The sequence below is a fragment of the Trichechus manatus genome, unplaced genomic scaffold (assembly GCF_000243295.1).
Source record: "Trichechus manatus latirostris isolate Lorelei unplaced genomic scaffold, TriManLat1.0 scaffold00068, whole genome shotgun sequence".
NCBI lineage: Eukaryota > Metazoa > Chordata > Mammalia > Sirenia > Trichechidae > Trichechus > Trichechus manatus.
The window spans coordinates 2,292,726-2,309,779 of record NW_004444004.1 but is presented as its reverse complement, the minus strand read 5'-3'; the positions used below and the strand labels follow the sequence as shown (position 1 = coordinate 2,309,779).

The 17,054-nt window shown below is 35.7% G+C and overlaps 1 protein-coding gene across 2 annotated transcripts in view; it reads right to left on the bottom strand.

The window, feature by feature from the left end:
- COL4A5 (collagen type IV alpha 5 chain) overlaps positions 1-17,054 on the bottom strand; it is a 333,343-nt gene that overhangs the window by 125,035 nt on the left and 191,254 nt on the right. For both annotated transcript variants that reach the window (XM_004379760.2, XM_004379761.2), the window contains exons 14-19: positions 15,200-15,253; positions 15,048-15,104; positions 14,723-14,767; positions 13,110-13,163; positions 11,334-11,375; positions 9,169-9,301 (exon numbers count right to left, since the gene is read on the bottom strand). In XM_004379760.2, the coding sequence (XP_004379817.1) occupies positions 9,169-9,301; positions 11,334-11,375; positions 13,110-13,163; positions 14,723-14,767; positions 15,048-15,104; positions 15,200-15,253 (385 nt within the window). The remainder of the gene's footprint in view (positions 1-9,168; positions 9,302-11,333; positions 11,376-13,109; positions 13,164-14,722; positions 14,768-15,047; positions 15,105-15,199; positions 15,254-17,054) is intronic.

Genomic DNA, 17,054 nt, shown 5'->3' with positions numbered 1-17,054 from the left:
TTTGTGAATTTAATTACTATTGTGAACTGGATTTTTTCCTATTATATGTTTGATTTGTTATTGCTGGTGTAGAGGAAGGCAAATTATTTAAGTATGTTACTCACATCTGATCATCTTGCAAACGTTCTATTTAAGTTTTGATGATTTGTAATTTGATTCTTTTAGGTTTTCAGAGTAGATGACATTTTTGAGTAAATAATCATATGGTGTTTACCTGTGTTTTACTGACTATGCAAAGGCACTCGACTGTGTGGATCAAAACAAATTATGGAATACACTGTGAAGAATGGGAATTCCAGAACACTTAATTCTGCTCATGCAGAATCTGTACATAGACCAAGATGCAGTCGTTTGAACAGAACAAGTGGATACTGCATGGTTAAAAATCAGGATAGGTGTGTGCGAGGGTTGTATCCTTCAACCATTCTTATTCAATCTGTATGCTGAGCAAATAATTTGAGAAACTGGACTATATGAAGAAGAACACAGCATCAGTATTGGAAGAAGAATCATTAACAACCTGCGATATGCAGATGATGCAGCCTTGTTTGCTAAAAGTGAAGAGGACTTGAAGCACTTACTGATGAAGACCAAAAATTACAGCCTTCAGTATGGATTACATCTCAACATAAAGAAAACAAAAATCCTCACTACTGGACCAATAAGCGACATCATGATAAACGGAGAAAATATGGAAGTTGTCAAGGATTTCATTTTACTTGGATCCACAATCAACACCCATGGAAACAGCAGGTAAGAAATCAAATGATGCATTGCATTGGGCAAATCTGCTGCAAAAGACCTCTTTAAAGTGTTAAAAAGCAAAGATGTTACTTTAAGAACTAAGGTGTGCCTGATCTAAGTCATGGTGTTTTCAATCGCCACATATGCATGTGAAAGCTGGACAATGAATAAGGAAGACTGAAGAAGAGTTGATCCATTTGAATTATGATGTTGGCACAGAATACTGAATATACCACAGATTGACAGAAGAAGGAACACATCTGTCTTGGAAGAAGTACAGCCAGAATGCTCCTGAGAAGTGAGGAAGGCAAGATTTCATCTCACATACTTTGGACATGTTATGAGGAGGGCTCAATCCCTGGAGAAGGACACCATGCTTGGTAAAGTAGAGGGTCAGTGAAAAAGAGGAAGACCCTCAACGAGATGGACTGACACAGTGGCTGCAACAGTGGACTCAAACATAGCAAAGACTGCGAGGATGACACAGGAGTGGGCAGTGTTTCTTCTTTTGTACATAGGGTTGCTGAGTTGGAACTGACTCGATGGCCCCTAACAACAATCATATGGTCTATGGATAACCAAAATTTGTTATTCCTTTCTGTCCTTATACCTTTTTTCTCCAGACTTAGTTTATTGGTAGGATCTCCAGTATAATAAAAAACAGTATTGGTGATTCTGGGTATCTTTATCTCATTTTTTTTACTTTCATGAGAATGCCTCTGATGTTTCATCATGAAGTAGAATATTTCCTGTATGGTCCAGTAGATACGCTTCATCAAGTTAAGGCAGTCCTCTTTTAATCCTAGTTTGAGGTTTTTTTTTCTTTAAAAAATGAATGGAGAAGTTCATTGTAGCACTTTTCACAATAGCCAAAAGGTGGAAACAACCTAAATGCCCATCAACAGATGAATGGCTAAACAAAATGTGGTACATATATACAATGGAATACTACTCAGCCAGTAGGAGAAATGAAGTCTTGATACTTGCTATGGTATAGATGGAGTTTGAAGACATCATGCTAAGTAAAATAAACCAATCACAGAAGGATGAATATTTATGACCTCACTTATACAAAAAGACAAGAAAAGGCAAATGTACAGAGACCAAAGTTTATTAGTGGTTACCAGGGGCAGGAGGGAGTGGGAAAAGGGGGGGTTAACAGTGATGGGAAAATCACATTAAGCGTAGGGTTGCATAGCCGATTATTGTAACTGCTGTTAATAAAAGTCGTACAACTGTAAAAAGTTGAATTGGCAAAAGTTGTGTGATAAGATGTATTTACGAAAAAAAAAAAAAGAGTAGCTTCTGAAGCTGCTTATGTACAAACATGTCATGGGATTTGGTTCCTTGGTTTGGAGGTTTAGGGTCATGGTTTCATGGGACATCCCAGTTAATTGGTCTAATGTGTTTAGTACTTCTAATCTATCTCCTAGTTTGCTGTGTAGTGCCTGGGGTCTTAGAAGCTTGCAAGCCACTAACCAAGGCACAACAATTGGTCTCTATTTACCTGGAGCAACAGATGAAGGACAGTCAAGAATAGGAGAGGATATGGAATGTGTGGCTAATTGCCTCCATGAACAACTGCCTCCTTTGCCATGAGACCAGAAGAACTGGATGGTGCCCAGCTACCATTACTAAATACTTTGATCAAAGATTCCATAGAAGAATCCTGATCAAAAGGGGGAAAATGCAGAACAGAATTTAAAATTCTCATGGACTCCAGACTTTCAGGAGCCATGGAGGCTGGATGAACCCCTGAAACTACTGTCCTGAGATAATCTTTAAACCTTGAACCAAAAATATCCCCTGAAATCTTAAAACTGAATAATAGTTTAGCTCAACTAGTAAAAAAGTTCTGCTGTGAGCACTGTGCTGTTTTAAACTATCTATACGGAGTCAAATTGACAACAGCAACTCGAAAGATTAGATAGGAACCTCAGGGGGCAGTGAGTTTATGTTAATGAGGGTAGAATAACTCAGAAAAGAAGGGTGAGAATGGTTGCACAACTCAAAGAATGTAATCAGTGTCATTGAATTTTACATGTAGAAACTGTTGAATTGGTGTATGTTTTGCTGTGTATATTCTCAACAACAACAACAACAAAATACATAAAATTTAGGGAAAAAAATGAACGGGTTTTGAATTTTATTGACTGCCTTCTCTGCCTCAAGTGATCTATTTATTTTTTCTTGTGCTTTAGGTGAAGGTGTACAGAGCAAATTATTTTCCCATTCAATAGTTTATACACAAGTTGCTCCGTGACATTGGTTGCAATCCCCGCAATGTGTCAGCACTCTCCCCTTTATCACCAAGTTCCTCATTTCCATTCATCTGGTTTTCCTGCTCCTTCCTGTCTTCTTGTCATTGCTTTTGGGCAGATGTTGCCCTTTTGGTCTCATATAGGCGATTGTTCTAAAAAGCATGTTCTTCATAGGTGTTATTGTTTATTTTATAGGCCTGTATTTCATTTGACTGAAAGATGATCTCTGGGAATGGCTTCAGTTCGCAGTTAGAAGGGTGTCTAAGGGCCATAGTCTCAGGGGTTCCTCCAGTCTCTCTTAGACCAGTAAATCTGGTCTTTTTTATGAATTTGAATTTTGTTCTACATTTTTTCCCCACTCTAACCAGGACCTTCTATTGTGATCTTTCTCAGAGTGGTCACTAGTGGTAGCCGGACACCATCTATTTCTTCTGGTCTCAGCCTAGTGGAGGCTGTGGTTCCTGTGGTCCATTAGTCCTTTGGACTAATTGTTTCCTTCCTTAGTCTCCTTTGCTCAGGACGGAAAGAGAGCAATAGTTTTATCTTAGATGGCTGCTCACAACCTTTTAAGACCGCAGATGCTACTCACCAAAGTAGGATGTAGAACATTGTCTTCATGAACTATGTTATGCCAATTGACCTAGATGTCCCCCAAGACTATGGTCCTTAGCCTTCAAGCCCAGTAACTCAGTCCTGCCAGGTGTTTGGTTATGCCTAGCATGTTTCCATGACTGTGCCCCCTGTGTGCTTTATTATATATATGAATACACATGTAGCACAAGTATGTATGTAGAAATATCCACACCAAACCTATATATGCATATGGGTGGGTGTACTCCCATACGCTCTCCCACATCTATTCAGCATACCTATGTATCCTCTCATATATTCTTGTTTGTTATTACTGTTGTTACAGGATTATATAATATTTACCGTCATTGCCTTTTATTATTGCGTACCTCTCAGTGTCTTCCTTTGCCTTGGTCATGTTGTGCTGACTTCCCCCATATTGTGTACTACCTTTCCCTTCACCAAAGTTAATACGTGTCTACTCTCTAGTTAGTGATTTTTCCCTCCCTTCCTCTCCCATCTCTGGTAACTATCAAAAAATGTTTCTTTCTGTGTGTAAACCTTTTCTTGACTTTAAAATACTGGTCTCATACAATATTTGTTCTTTCATGATTGACTTATTTCACTCATAATGTCCTTCAGATTCATTCATGTTGTGAGGTGTCTCGCAGATTCATCATTGTTCTTTATCGTTACGTAGTATTCCATCATGTGTATGTACCACAGTTCGTTTATCCATTAATCTACTGATCGCACTTAGGTTGTTTACATGTTTTTGCTACTGTGAATAATGCTGCAATGAACATGGGTGTGCATATGTCTATTCTTGTCACAGATCTTATTTCTCTAGGATATATATCTAGAAGTGGGATTGCTACATCATATGATATTTCTATTTCTAGCTTTTTAAGGAGTGTCATACCATTTTCCATGGTGGTTGTACCGTTTTACGTTCCCACCAGCAGTGTATAAGAGTTCCAATCTCCCCACAGATCTGTTCTTTTTAAATCTGTTAGTATATTATTTACAGTACTGTTGAACTATCCTTGCAATCTTAGGGTAAAATCTACTTGGTCATAATATACTATTTTAATATACTTCTGGATTGATTTGATGTTTTATTTAGGATTGTTGCTTCTTGGTTCATAAATGAGAATGACTTACAGTTATTTCTAATGCTATATCCTTGAATTTGAATTTCCTTTTTTTAAAATGCTCTGAAATAGTTTATAAAACATGGAGATTATCTGTATTGGAATTATCTGTTCTTTCATAGTTTCATAGAATTCACTCATAAATCCTTAAAAAAGCACCCATAAAATCAATATTTTTTCATGAAGATCTTTAATTACTATTTAAAACTTTTCTATGGTGATTGATCTATTCAGGTTTCTTACTTTCTCAGAATAATTTTAGTAATTTATGTTTTCCGTTTCCTGAGGAATTTATTTCATCTAGAGTTTCAAATATTTTGATATAGTTATCTAAATTTTTAAATTGTGTTTATGGCAATAATCCTTTTTTATTTACTGATTTTTTGTTACTTCTCTCATGTTTCTCTTAATTGTATTTGTCAAAGTCTTGTCCATTTCTTAACATTTTTCGAAGTACCATCATTTTATTTTTATTAAACTATATTTGTTTTAGTTTGTCTTCTACTTTATTTTTGAAAATCATTATCAAGTTCCCCCTTCTAACTTTCTTTGTGCTTATTTTTTTTCTAGTTTTTCCTTTTAAATTTAGCTTATTTACCTTTAGTCTTTCTAATTTGTAATAAATTAATGGTGTCACTTTGGCCATAGTCAAAAAGTTTTGATATGTAGAGCTTTCATTGTTGGTTAGCTTTCAGTAGCTTCTTATTTCCACTTCTATTTACTTTTTGCCTCAGGAATTACTTATAACTGTGCTTCCTAATTTAAAAACGTAAAGATATTGAGAGTGGTGTGCTATTAATTTTTAATTTTATTTCACTGTGGTCACAGAGCATAAACTGCATCTAAATTGGTTTAGACTTTCTTTCTGGTGTAATTTCTGTAAATTTTCCAATGTGTATTCTCTGCTGCACACAGCTTATCTCTTTCCCCCATATATATAGCTTAAATGTGCTGCTCAAAGTATTTATATCATTTATGTTTCACCTATTTGATGTTAGGGATTTGCCAATTTCTCTCTTATAGTTTTATCAGTTTTCAGTTATGTATTCAAAGTTATACTGTTAGATGCACAAAGTTTCATGACTTTTATATTATTGTACTATAATTTATCTATTTATCCATATGAAATGTGTTCTCTTGTCTCTGTAATGCGTTTTTTGCCGTGATTTCTATTTCATATTATATTAGAAATACTAAACCAGTTTTCTTTTTGATACTATTTGCCTAGTACATCTTTCCATTGATTTTCAATTTCCTGTGTCTTTTTCTTTAGTTATGTCTATTCTACATAGTATGTAGATATTTATATTCCAGTTTTATTTTAGTCTTTGTCTTTTAATCGGTGTTTAGTCCTTTCACATGAATTGTAGTTACTTATTTTTTTTAACTTATTCTTGTCATCTTATATTTTATTTTCTGTTTATCTGGTTTTATCTTTGTCTTTTTGTCCCAATTCTAACCTCTATTGCATAGATCAAGATTTTTGGCCATTTTCTTTCCTCAACAAGTATGTAAATAATACATTCTATTATTCTCTATTCATTGCTATTAAAATTTTAAGTTATATACTTAAGCCTATATATTTCTAACAACTTACAGAGTTAACAACTATTTATATTCTTTCCCTCTAACAGGACAAAAATCCTTAGCTTTGACTTTTCTCCATTCTCTCTGTACTTCCAAATCCCATGTTAATAATGTCTACAATTATAGTTTCAGCATATTACTTAATTTTCCTAACAAGCAATACCTATTTAGACTTAACATGCTTTATTAATAGCTTTCCTAACCATTGGTTCTTATATCCTAGCTCCCTACCCACTTTATCCTGAATTCATTTTTCTTCCTCTTGGAGTAAAACCTACAGTAATTATTTCAGAGGTCTGGAGGTGGTAAATGTTCTAAGTACTCCACCTTTACACAAGGATGATAGTTTAGTGTGGCACAGAATCCCAGATTCATAGTTATTTTTCTTTATCACTTTAAAGATAATACTCCATTACCTTTCTTTGACTCTCATTCCTTCGTAGGTGACCTGCCTTTTCTCTCAGATAGTTTTTAAGAGTTTCTTTTTATCCTTGAATTCTGAAATGTCTTACAATGTGTTTTGCTATTGATTTTTGTATTATTATCATTTTATTCCTGCTAAGGACTCCATGAGTGCTTTCACAGGAACTTATGTCTTTTTTTAATACAGGAAATTCTCAGGCATTATTTTTTCAAATATTGCCTGTCATCCCATTCTCTGCTCTGTGAACTCCTTCATGATAGATTTTGGAACTTCTAGGTTTCTTCTTTATGTCTCAACTTTTTCTTTTCTACTTTCTAAATCTTTAACTCTTTTGCTGTATCCTGGGAGAATTCCTATCTCAATTTTCCAGACACAGTATGTGTTTAGTCCACTATCTTGAAATCGGAAATCCAAAGGACATACTTCATTAGAGCATAATGGAACCCACATTTTATTCTCTTTCTCCCTGGGAGGATCACTGCCAGTCTCTCATCTTATAATGTTAATATCTCATTAGCCAAACACTTCTGAAGAGAAAGAAACCAGAATTTATTGAATGTGTATGTGCCAGGTATTGTACCAAATGCTTTTGCAAATTTTACATAAATCCCTACTATTACTCCATCTTAGTCAACATCCAAATAAACATGTTAAACAAGGACAATGCTTAATTTGTGGCTGAATTAGAAATGCTCCACTATATTGTGTATCTCCAACAAGAGAATTATATAAAACTCATTACTGAGCCCTAAGATTTTATGGCGTAGCAAAATAACCATTGGGATTTCTAAGTAGATGTTTCTGGAATGGTAAGTGGATAGTGCTGCTTACCATTTTTATACAGAAAATTCTGCAAAACCAGGCATTAGTAGGACAGCATCTCCTTCCATAACAGCATGAAAGTATGATGATTCATTTATTGGATCACAAAATTGTTTGGTGTAAATTATTAATAATAAAAGGTAGAAATGGGATTTTAGGATAAAAAGTTACTACTCAAATGATTCAGATTTTTTTTTTAAGTACAGGTGAGAAATTTGGTAAGGAAAAAAGCTATAGTAGGAATTGAGAAGTATTTGTCAATTAAAAAATACCCATGTCTAGCTTTGGTGAAGGGTAAGACAGTACACAATACTGGGGAAGCCAGCACAACTCGTACAAGGCAAGGTCACGGAAGCTCCATTGACACATCCAAACTTGCTGAGGGACTGAATTGCCGGGTGGAGGGCTGGGGGGACCATGGTCTCAGGGAACATCTAGCTCAATAGGCATAACACAGTTTATTAAGGCAATGTTCTACATTCTACCTTGGTGAGTAGCGTCTGGGGTCTTTAAAGCCTGTGAGCAGCCATCTAAGATACTCCTCTGGTCTCATCCCTTTGGGAGCAAGGGAGAATGAAGAGAACAGGATACAAGGAAAAGATTAGTCCAAAGGACTAATGGACTACAGCTACCACGGCCTCCACCAGACTGAGTCCAGTACAGCTAGATGGTGCCCGGCTACCACCACTGACTGCTCTGACCGGGATCACAATAGAGGATCCTGGACAGAGCTGGAAAAGGATGTAGAACAAAAGTCTAACTCACAAAAAAAAGACCAGATTTACTGGCCTGACAGACTGGAGAAACCCCGAGAGTATGGCTCCCGGACGCTCTTTTAGCTCAGTGGTGAAGTCACTTCCGAAGTTCACCGTTCAGCCAGGGATTGGGCAGCCTCATAAAACAAAATGGGACTAATGAGGCACAGCAGTCCAGGGACAAGGACTAGTAGGCAGGAGGGGACAAGAAAGCTGGTGATAGGGAACCCCAGGTTGAGAATGGACAGTGTTGACATGTCGTGGGGTTGTTAACCATTGTCATAGGGTAATATGTGTACTAACTGTTTAATGAGAAACTATTTGTTCTGTAAACCTTCATCTAAGGGACAAAAAAAAAAAAAGGAATTATCTATGTGAGATCAAATTGACAACAGCAACTCAAAAGGTTTGATGGGAAGCCTAGGGGGCAGTGGGTTGAAGACAATGGTGATGGAATAATTTGGAAAAGGATAGTGAGAATAGAAGCACAACTGGAAGAATGTAATCGACGTCACTGAATTGTACATGTAGAAACTTTTGAAATGGTGTAACTTTGGCTATGCATATTTCCACCAAAAAAAGGTCCTCCAAGGTCGAGAAGGGAGAGTGTTCACATGTCGTGGGGTTGTTAATCAATGTCATAAAACAATATGTGTACTGACTGTTAAATCAGAAACTATTTGTTCTGTAAACCTTCATCTAAAGTACAATAAAAATATTATATAAATTTAAAAAAATACCCATGTCTCCTACTCTTATGCTTACTGCTTACCCTAAAACTAATATACTACTGTATACATGGATTAGTAAAGATGCTATAAGCACAAAGACATAAGTATAGCATCTTTTACCTGGAGTTCCAGGAAGGCCAGGTGGACCCTGTAGCCCAGGAAATCCTCGCTCTCCTTTTTCTCCAGGCAAGCCAGGTAATCCAATGTTTCCTTTTTCTCCTACAGTTACACCAGTCCCAGGCCTAGGAATTACCTTTATCGTGAAAGAAAATAATAATAATAAAGGAACTCAAAGAAGAAGAGGTTGTCATGAAAATAATACAGCAGTTATATACTATTACAATGTCATCATTTTCACAAAGTGTTCAGATGCAAAATCATTAAGACTACTATACAGATTATAAGTCATGTTCTATATTATTCCCATATTCCAACCAACTAGAAAATTTCCAACGCCACTAACAATATTACCACCCTCCTGAGCCCCAAGCTTATAAAGCTAGAATTATTTTTGACTTTTCTTCTCTTGTAATTCACATTCAATTCATTCCAATCAGCTTAGCCTGAGAATTCTTTACCGGAAATGTCTCTCCAATTTGTTCTCTTCTGTTGTTACAGCTACTATCCTCACCTCACACTCGGACTAACAGAAGCACCTCCGAGCTTGTGCCTTTGAATCCAAGTCTACTGCTAGAATATGCTTCCTCAAAAACCAATTTTTCTGTGGTAACTACCCTGCTTAAGGACTCAAAATTGCTCACTACTTCTTACTATATCTGATGCTACTTTTAACCCTAGACTCTGTGAAGTCACTTCTCACTCCCAATACCTCTCTCACCTATTTCATTTCCTGTTATTTCTAGCCATGAATTTTTATTAGAGTGAGCTCTGACTATTACCACTTCACACAACTTGCACATTGTTGCCTGTGCCTTTGCATATGCCATTCCAAACATCTGTAATGCTTTCCCCTATCTTTCTCTTTACCAATCTGCACTTATTTCTTCTTTTAAAAAAAGAAAACTTATCTCTTCCAGAAAGGCTTTATTGATTAAACCCAACCAACTGATCATTCCTTTTCTCTCTGTCTTCTTAGACCCTCAGTACATAAGGCTGTTCTAAAGATATTTCATATCAAATAAACTAAATATAAAGAAATTCACTGCATAGACGCACAAAGATAAATAAGCCTCAGATTTAAGAAACTGTCAGTCTGAAGTAAACATCAACGCCTACTGGGAAAGTGTGGTATTTATCCTGGCTCTGTTGGATATAATAAATATTCAGACAAAAGGAGACTGAAAGTTGTGGGACCTAGAATTGGGATACTGGTTCAAAAGGGAAAGTGAGCTGCTGGATAGGACTGCACTCTCAAAATTCCTGTGTCATTTTTAAAAGAGATCATTTCTTAGAAAATGAAAACTCTGATTTTAAAAGGAAAGTGAATAAAAATTGTCTAAGATCTTTTAAAGATAGTTCCTCATTAAATTTAGAACAGCCCTAAATATCAACACCTGAGACTCAGTATGGACAAAAAGCATTACATAAATGTTACTAAAATTTTCAAACATATAGAATAGGTTTTCTGGCACTCTCTCCTTTGTGGCTTCAGTACAATCTAAAGTCTTAACCATATTTCAGCCAAAAGAAAAACCAATGTGTAGAACCGCAGCAATAATATTTTATTTTTAATAAGACTGGAAATATCTTTGAGACTTAAATTTCATGGTGAATGTAAATATGACAGAAAATCTGTACACCCCCAATTTATTTTTTCATGGAGCAGTTTCCTACATTTGTTATTAAGAGCCCCTAGAAAGCACACACTCAGGAAAGAAAGAGGTGTGAATCAGACAATTACAAATTGAGAAAACCTATTAGGACCAAATCCATCTTTTCTCTGAGCTCTGCAGGGGAAAGGACCAATCCCCAGTTCCCCAACAGTTTCTTTTATTGAAACTTTGTAAGCAACACTTGCACCACCTGCTGGTTGCTTGAGAAATGATTTTGGCAATCACTGATGCAAAACAACTCGATGCCATAATTTTGGATCTTTACTATGAAGAAGTAATACACAAGCAGAACACCACAAAGATCTTAAGGTCATCATCACCGAAGTTTTCAGATGCAAAGACTTTTGAGCCAGTAAAAGTTCAGCCAAGTGATTTTTTATAATGATTTGGAATTTTATGTTCTATGAGGAGAAGGTAGGGAGGATATAATTATAGTACAAAAATTACAATGCATTAATAAACTGAGTAAATGAAGACTAAAAAAAAACTTACAAGTCCAGGAGGCCCAGTTGGGCCAATTTCACCTTTTTGGCCCTGTTCAATAAAATTGTAAAATAGGTTAGTAAAAATCACAGGAAAATATCAATTTCCTCACAAATATAAGAGATAATTAAGTTTCATAAAGACAGAAATCCATAATAAAATAGCTCAAATGAGAAATATAGCATGAGGTAATGAAACAATACTAGACTAAGCCTAGGAACACCTGTAATGTTGTTTCAGATTTACCAGCTATGAGATCGTGATGAAATTAATTAATCTCTCTTTACCTTATATATAAAAATGAAGAAGTTAGACTAGGTTTCTAAGTCTTTCTAGCTCTAATATTCTTTAAGGCACCTATTTTCTAGCTAATTATAAGTATTCTATAAAGTAAATAAACCAAAAAAACCCAAGCCAGTTGCCTTTGAGTTGATTCTGACTCACTGTGACCCTGTGTGTGTCAAAGTATAACTGTACTCTTTAGGTTTTTTAAAGTCGCAACCTTTTGGAAGCAGACTGCCAGACTTTTTCTCTGAGGCACCTCTGGGTGGGTTCGAACCACGAACCTTTTGGTTAGTAGTTAAATGCTTGACCATTTGTGCCACCCAGGTACCTTATAAATACTCAATGAAATAATTGGCACCACTAGAATCAGTTAAAACCATTACATGTTCCTTTATATAAAATTGGTCAAGGGCATAAATCTACTATTATTTCCATTAGTAGCAGATATTTGGAAGTGATGGCCTTAACTATCATCAGGAATAGCTAATCATAATTGCTTTTGTGAGCTTGCTCTTGGAAGCTAATGAAAGACATATTCAGACGAAACTTTTATTCTTAACCAATAGCTACAACAGCACAGAAGAACACGGTTATTTAATTGTTAGTCTACTGGCCAAGACATAAGGAAAGATGTCTCTCGCATACCCCTTTTTTGGTTCAAGACTTGTTCACAGGAATCTTTTATCTATCTATAAGCTCCTTTTAGTTTAAGGAGTTACTACTTGAAAAAACAAAACTTCTTGTTCTGTGAGTATTTATTATATTACTTACTCTAGCTGTGCCTCTTAAGGCCAAGTTAGAACCTGGACCTAGTTTGGAGACAAATCACAATTTAAATGTGTGCCCTCTACGTACATTCAAGTTTGTAATGCCTTTTCCTCCTTTCTGGTAAAACGAAGTTTTTCAGTTTTGGTTTTGACACCAAGGAATTAGAGACCAGAGGGACTGGAAGACTGGATATTTTGTGACTTGCTAAAAGACGGTAACTGTGTGCTTCCTACATTCTTTCAAAGTCACTTTTAAAATAGATAACCAAATAAATGACCTCAATCAGGCTGGATAGCCAAATGAAAAAATGACAAAGAATTAGCCATAGACTTACTGACAATAACTGCATAAAGAACGGTAATGTTTAGTGGAGACATTCTAAATTCACAGATGTAAGCCTTTTGAAGTATGAGGACCTCACTAAAATAATGCTGAATCCTCTTTCTGGAGAACAAAAGCTACGCAGATTCATGCTCAAAGTAAAGGGACCAACTTGTCAAAGTAGAAATGCTAAAGTTAAATAATCCTTCATGTATTTCCACTACATGGACTGTGATTTAGGATAATGAATAAAATTTAGAGGAAGTGGTAAAAAAAATGGATGAAGAAGGCATGTTTTCATTACAAAAGCTGGTTATTTACAACTTTTTCATTTAGAACTAAACCTTGGGAGAGAAAAAGATTATGTTAACTAAAAGAAAATCAGCCACCTCAAAGTATAAAAATTCTTACCTTTTCACCATCCTTTCCTGGTTCACCAGGATCACCAGGATCACCAGGCAAACCCTTTAAAACAGAGATAGGGTGACAGTGAAAATGGCAGAATAAGGAACTCCAAAGATTCTCCCCTCCATAAAAGCAATGAGAGCACTGACAAAAATGGTCAGAATCAACTTTTTCAAAACTCTGGAAATTAACCAAAGGCTTACAATAATCTGGGAAGCATTTGTTCAAGAAACATGGCTGAATCTTGGTAAAAGCAGTGAGCTTTGTGGCGTTTTGGCTTGCTTTATTCCCATCACCTCCTCCCCAACTCTGCCACAGACCTGACAACAAACAGTCTGTAATCACGGTGAAATCAACAACCTAGCAGCCACTGGAGTGGGGAGAATGGGGTTGGAGCACCTCCAAAGATCCATTCCCAGAGAAATGTCATTATTTGACCTGTCTGGTGTTCCCTAGAAGACCTACTCACAGTCTGTCTATTTGACCCGATTTCAGCTCACCCAGTGCAAATAGGAAACAGTCTCCCTCCTCACCCCCAGGAACATTTGTCAAAAACAATCAGAGGCAACTGTTGAACACTGTGGATGCCTGAATCACAAAACAAAGATCAACTGTTCCAAAAGAAGCCAGGAACTGATGCCTTGAACATATCTCCTCTTATACCATTTTATATGTTTAAGACATTTGAGAACCTAGAGTTTGTAAGTTGAGGGCTGCTATTTTAGTAAAATCATCTTGAAATCAATTTATCTGATTTTATTACTTCCAATTTCTAGTTTTGTAAGAATTATCCCTTTCCTTTAGGACGATCTTCAAACTTCATCAAGTTTTTTAAATGTCATTGAAAACTCTTTTTATGCCTACTGTGTATACTCTGTACTTGAAGAAAAGTTGCTTGAAATAAACTTCCCAGACTTGTATGTTTGTATAGTAATTAGAAAAATTATCTGTCAAAATTTTTATTGAAAAAAAAGTATGTTTACAGAAAAACTTGTATTTATAGTAGTTTTATTCATAGTGGCCCCAAATCAGAATCCATCAAAATATCCTTAAATGGCTAAATGGATAAACTAACCGTGTTTCAGCCATATAAAGGAATACTATTCACAGCAATAAAAAGGGATAATCTACTGATACACACTATAATACACTATGCTGTGTGAAAGAATCCTAATTCTTTAAGGCTACATATTATATGATTTCATTTATATGCTATTTTCGAAAATTATAAAGATGAAGACAAATCAGTTGTTGCCAGGGTTTCAGGGTGGAAGAAGAGATACCTAAAAAAGAACATGAGGGAACCTTTGGAAGTGATAGAACTGTTCTTGATTATGGTGATGGTTATACAACTGTATACATTTGTCAAAATGCACAAAACTGTACACTAAAGAAAGGGTAGATTTTACGGTATGTAAATTATATCTCAATAAATCTGACTTAAAAATCTGACTTAAAAAACCATAGTGAAATCTCAGCTTTATATTTAAAATAGAAAGAAAGAATGATTTCCATTCACTTGAACTATTTCTAAACCCTAGCGTCTTTGCCGTGCTGCTTCTCTATCACCACCTATAAATGATGCCAATTTTTTTTGGAAAATGACCTTTGCTACTCACTTGAATTCCTGGTTGGCCATTCTCTCCATCTTTGCCTGGTTTACCCTATAGCATACAAATAAATAATGGGGCAAGAACACAAATTTGTTAGTTAAGAAGTATGAGGTTAGAGAATATAATAAGTGTTTTTCCTGTCTTGGACTATATTAAATAGACCTTTTTAGATTTCAATGTTATAATACATGACTATGTTGGTAATGACATTTTGAGGCAATGAAAGTAGGATTTATGAGGAAAGAATAAAATTACATACATATCTATGCACATATATATGTAAATATGTGCACAATTTTTGGCAAACAATATTAGTAATGATAAGACTTACTCTTTTGCCTGGTTCTCCTTGCTCACCCTTCTCACCTTTCACACCACCTGGAGGACCCTGTACACATGAAAAGAGTTTCACGTTAGTTCAAGGGATACTGTGTATCAATACCAATTTACATTAATGATGCTGAAGCATTTTAGGTTACTTACTGGAGGACCACGTATCCCTGGAGGCCCAGGTAGCCCTCGGTCACCAGGAAGCCCCTATATAGTTGTAGGGGAAAGGAAAGCAATATTAAGACTGGAGCATACGTATCTCTTTCAAACTATTAGAAGTAGTTAAGAAAGCTTTTAACAAGCTGAACTGTAGACTCATGTTGTATAATCAAAGATAATAGGATGTTTCTAATTCAGAGTTGAAATCTGCTAGGCAAAAGAACCTGGAGCCATTTTTGCTCACTTCAGTAAATTTCTAGTGTATGCAAAACCAAGCTTTAAGGTAAATAACAACACTTAAAATGAAAGTACGTATGAATTTTCATTCTTATAAAACATTTTTATAACAAGCCAAGAGTACTTAAAAGTAGGAGACTTTTGGGTTGTATAGCAAACATAAATTTTGCAAATAATTAAACAGCCCAATTGATATTGGTGTTAGTTTCCACACAATTTGTCCCGTTTTCTTAACTGTCTTACCAGCTTTTAAGTGAAACAAAAATGAACACACTGTTCAAGGGTGAGCCAGTATGCTCTAAAAGATATACTTGAACCCCTCATCTACTCTAGGAAAAGCAAGGTATCAGATAATTATTTCTAAACACAGCAAGAGTTTATAGCATAATATCATCCTCCTCCTTGCATTCCAGTGAAAAGCACACAGTCATCTAAGACAATGAGACTCTACCTTAAAATGACCTAATTTTACATCCATTCTCGCATCATTTTGCATTAAATCAAGAAGAGAAACCTTGTAATTCAAAAAAATGTGACCTTTTCACTTGTGTCTAAATCACAGTGCTTCCTATTTCAAAAGCAACTTTCCTTTCATACTCATCCCTGCTCTAACGTCTGTATTTTTTATCCACCCACTGGTTCCATCATGTTAGTCTTCAACACAACACAGTGAATAATGTATACATCTCAGATTCTCTTAATCTGGTCTGCTAATTCTTCAAGCAACTCACACACCATGGCATGGTATATATCTCTTTTCTCACCCACCAAACTGATCAGACACCAGAAAGATGTCCATTCCGCTTCAGTTAGTCCCTGTTTCTTAGATGTTTTCCCTAGTCATTTCCACATCAGTTTACTATATCCTTCAAAACTACGTCAAAATTTACCTCCTTGAATTCTACCAAACTTTCAGAGAAAAGTTAACGCCACTACTACTAAAGGTATTTCAGAGCATAGAAAAGGATGGAATACTCCCAAAATCATTCTATGAAGCCAGCATAATCCTGATACCAAAACCAGGTAAAGACACCACAAAAAGAAAATTACAGACCAATATCCCTCATGAACATTGATATAAAAATCCTCAACAAAAATCTAGGCAAAAGAATTCAGCAAAATATCAAAAAAATAATTCACCATGAACAAGTGGGATTTATATCAGGTATGCAAAGATGGTTCAATATTAGAAAAACAATATAATCCATCACATAAATAAAACAAAAGACAAGAACCACGTGATCTTATCAATCGATGCAGAAAAGGCATTTAACAAAGTCCAACACCCATTCATGATAAAAACTCTCAACAAAACAGGAATAGAAGGGAAATTCCTCAATATAATTAAGGGCACTTATACAAAGCCAACAGCCAACATCATCCTAAATGGAGAGACTTTGAAAGCATTCCCATTGAGAACGGGAACCGGACAAGGATGCCCTTTATCACCACTCTTATTCAACATTGTGCTGGAGGTCCTAGCCAGAGCAATTAGGCTAGAAAAAGAAATAAAGCACATCCAAATTGGTAGGGAAGAAGTCAAAGTATCTCTATTTGCAGATGATATGATCTTATACACAGAAAACCCCAAAGAATCCACAAGAAAACTACT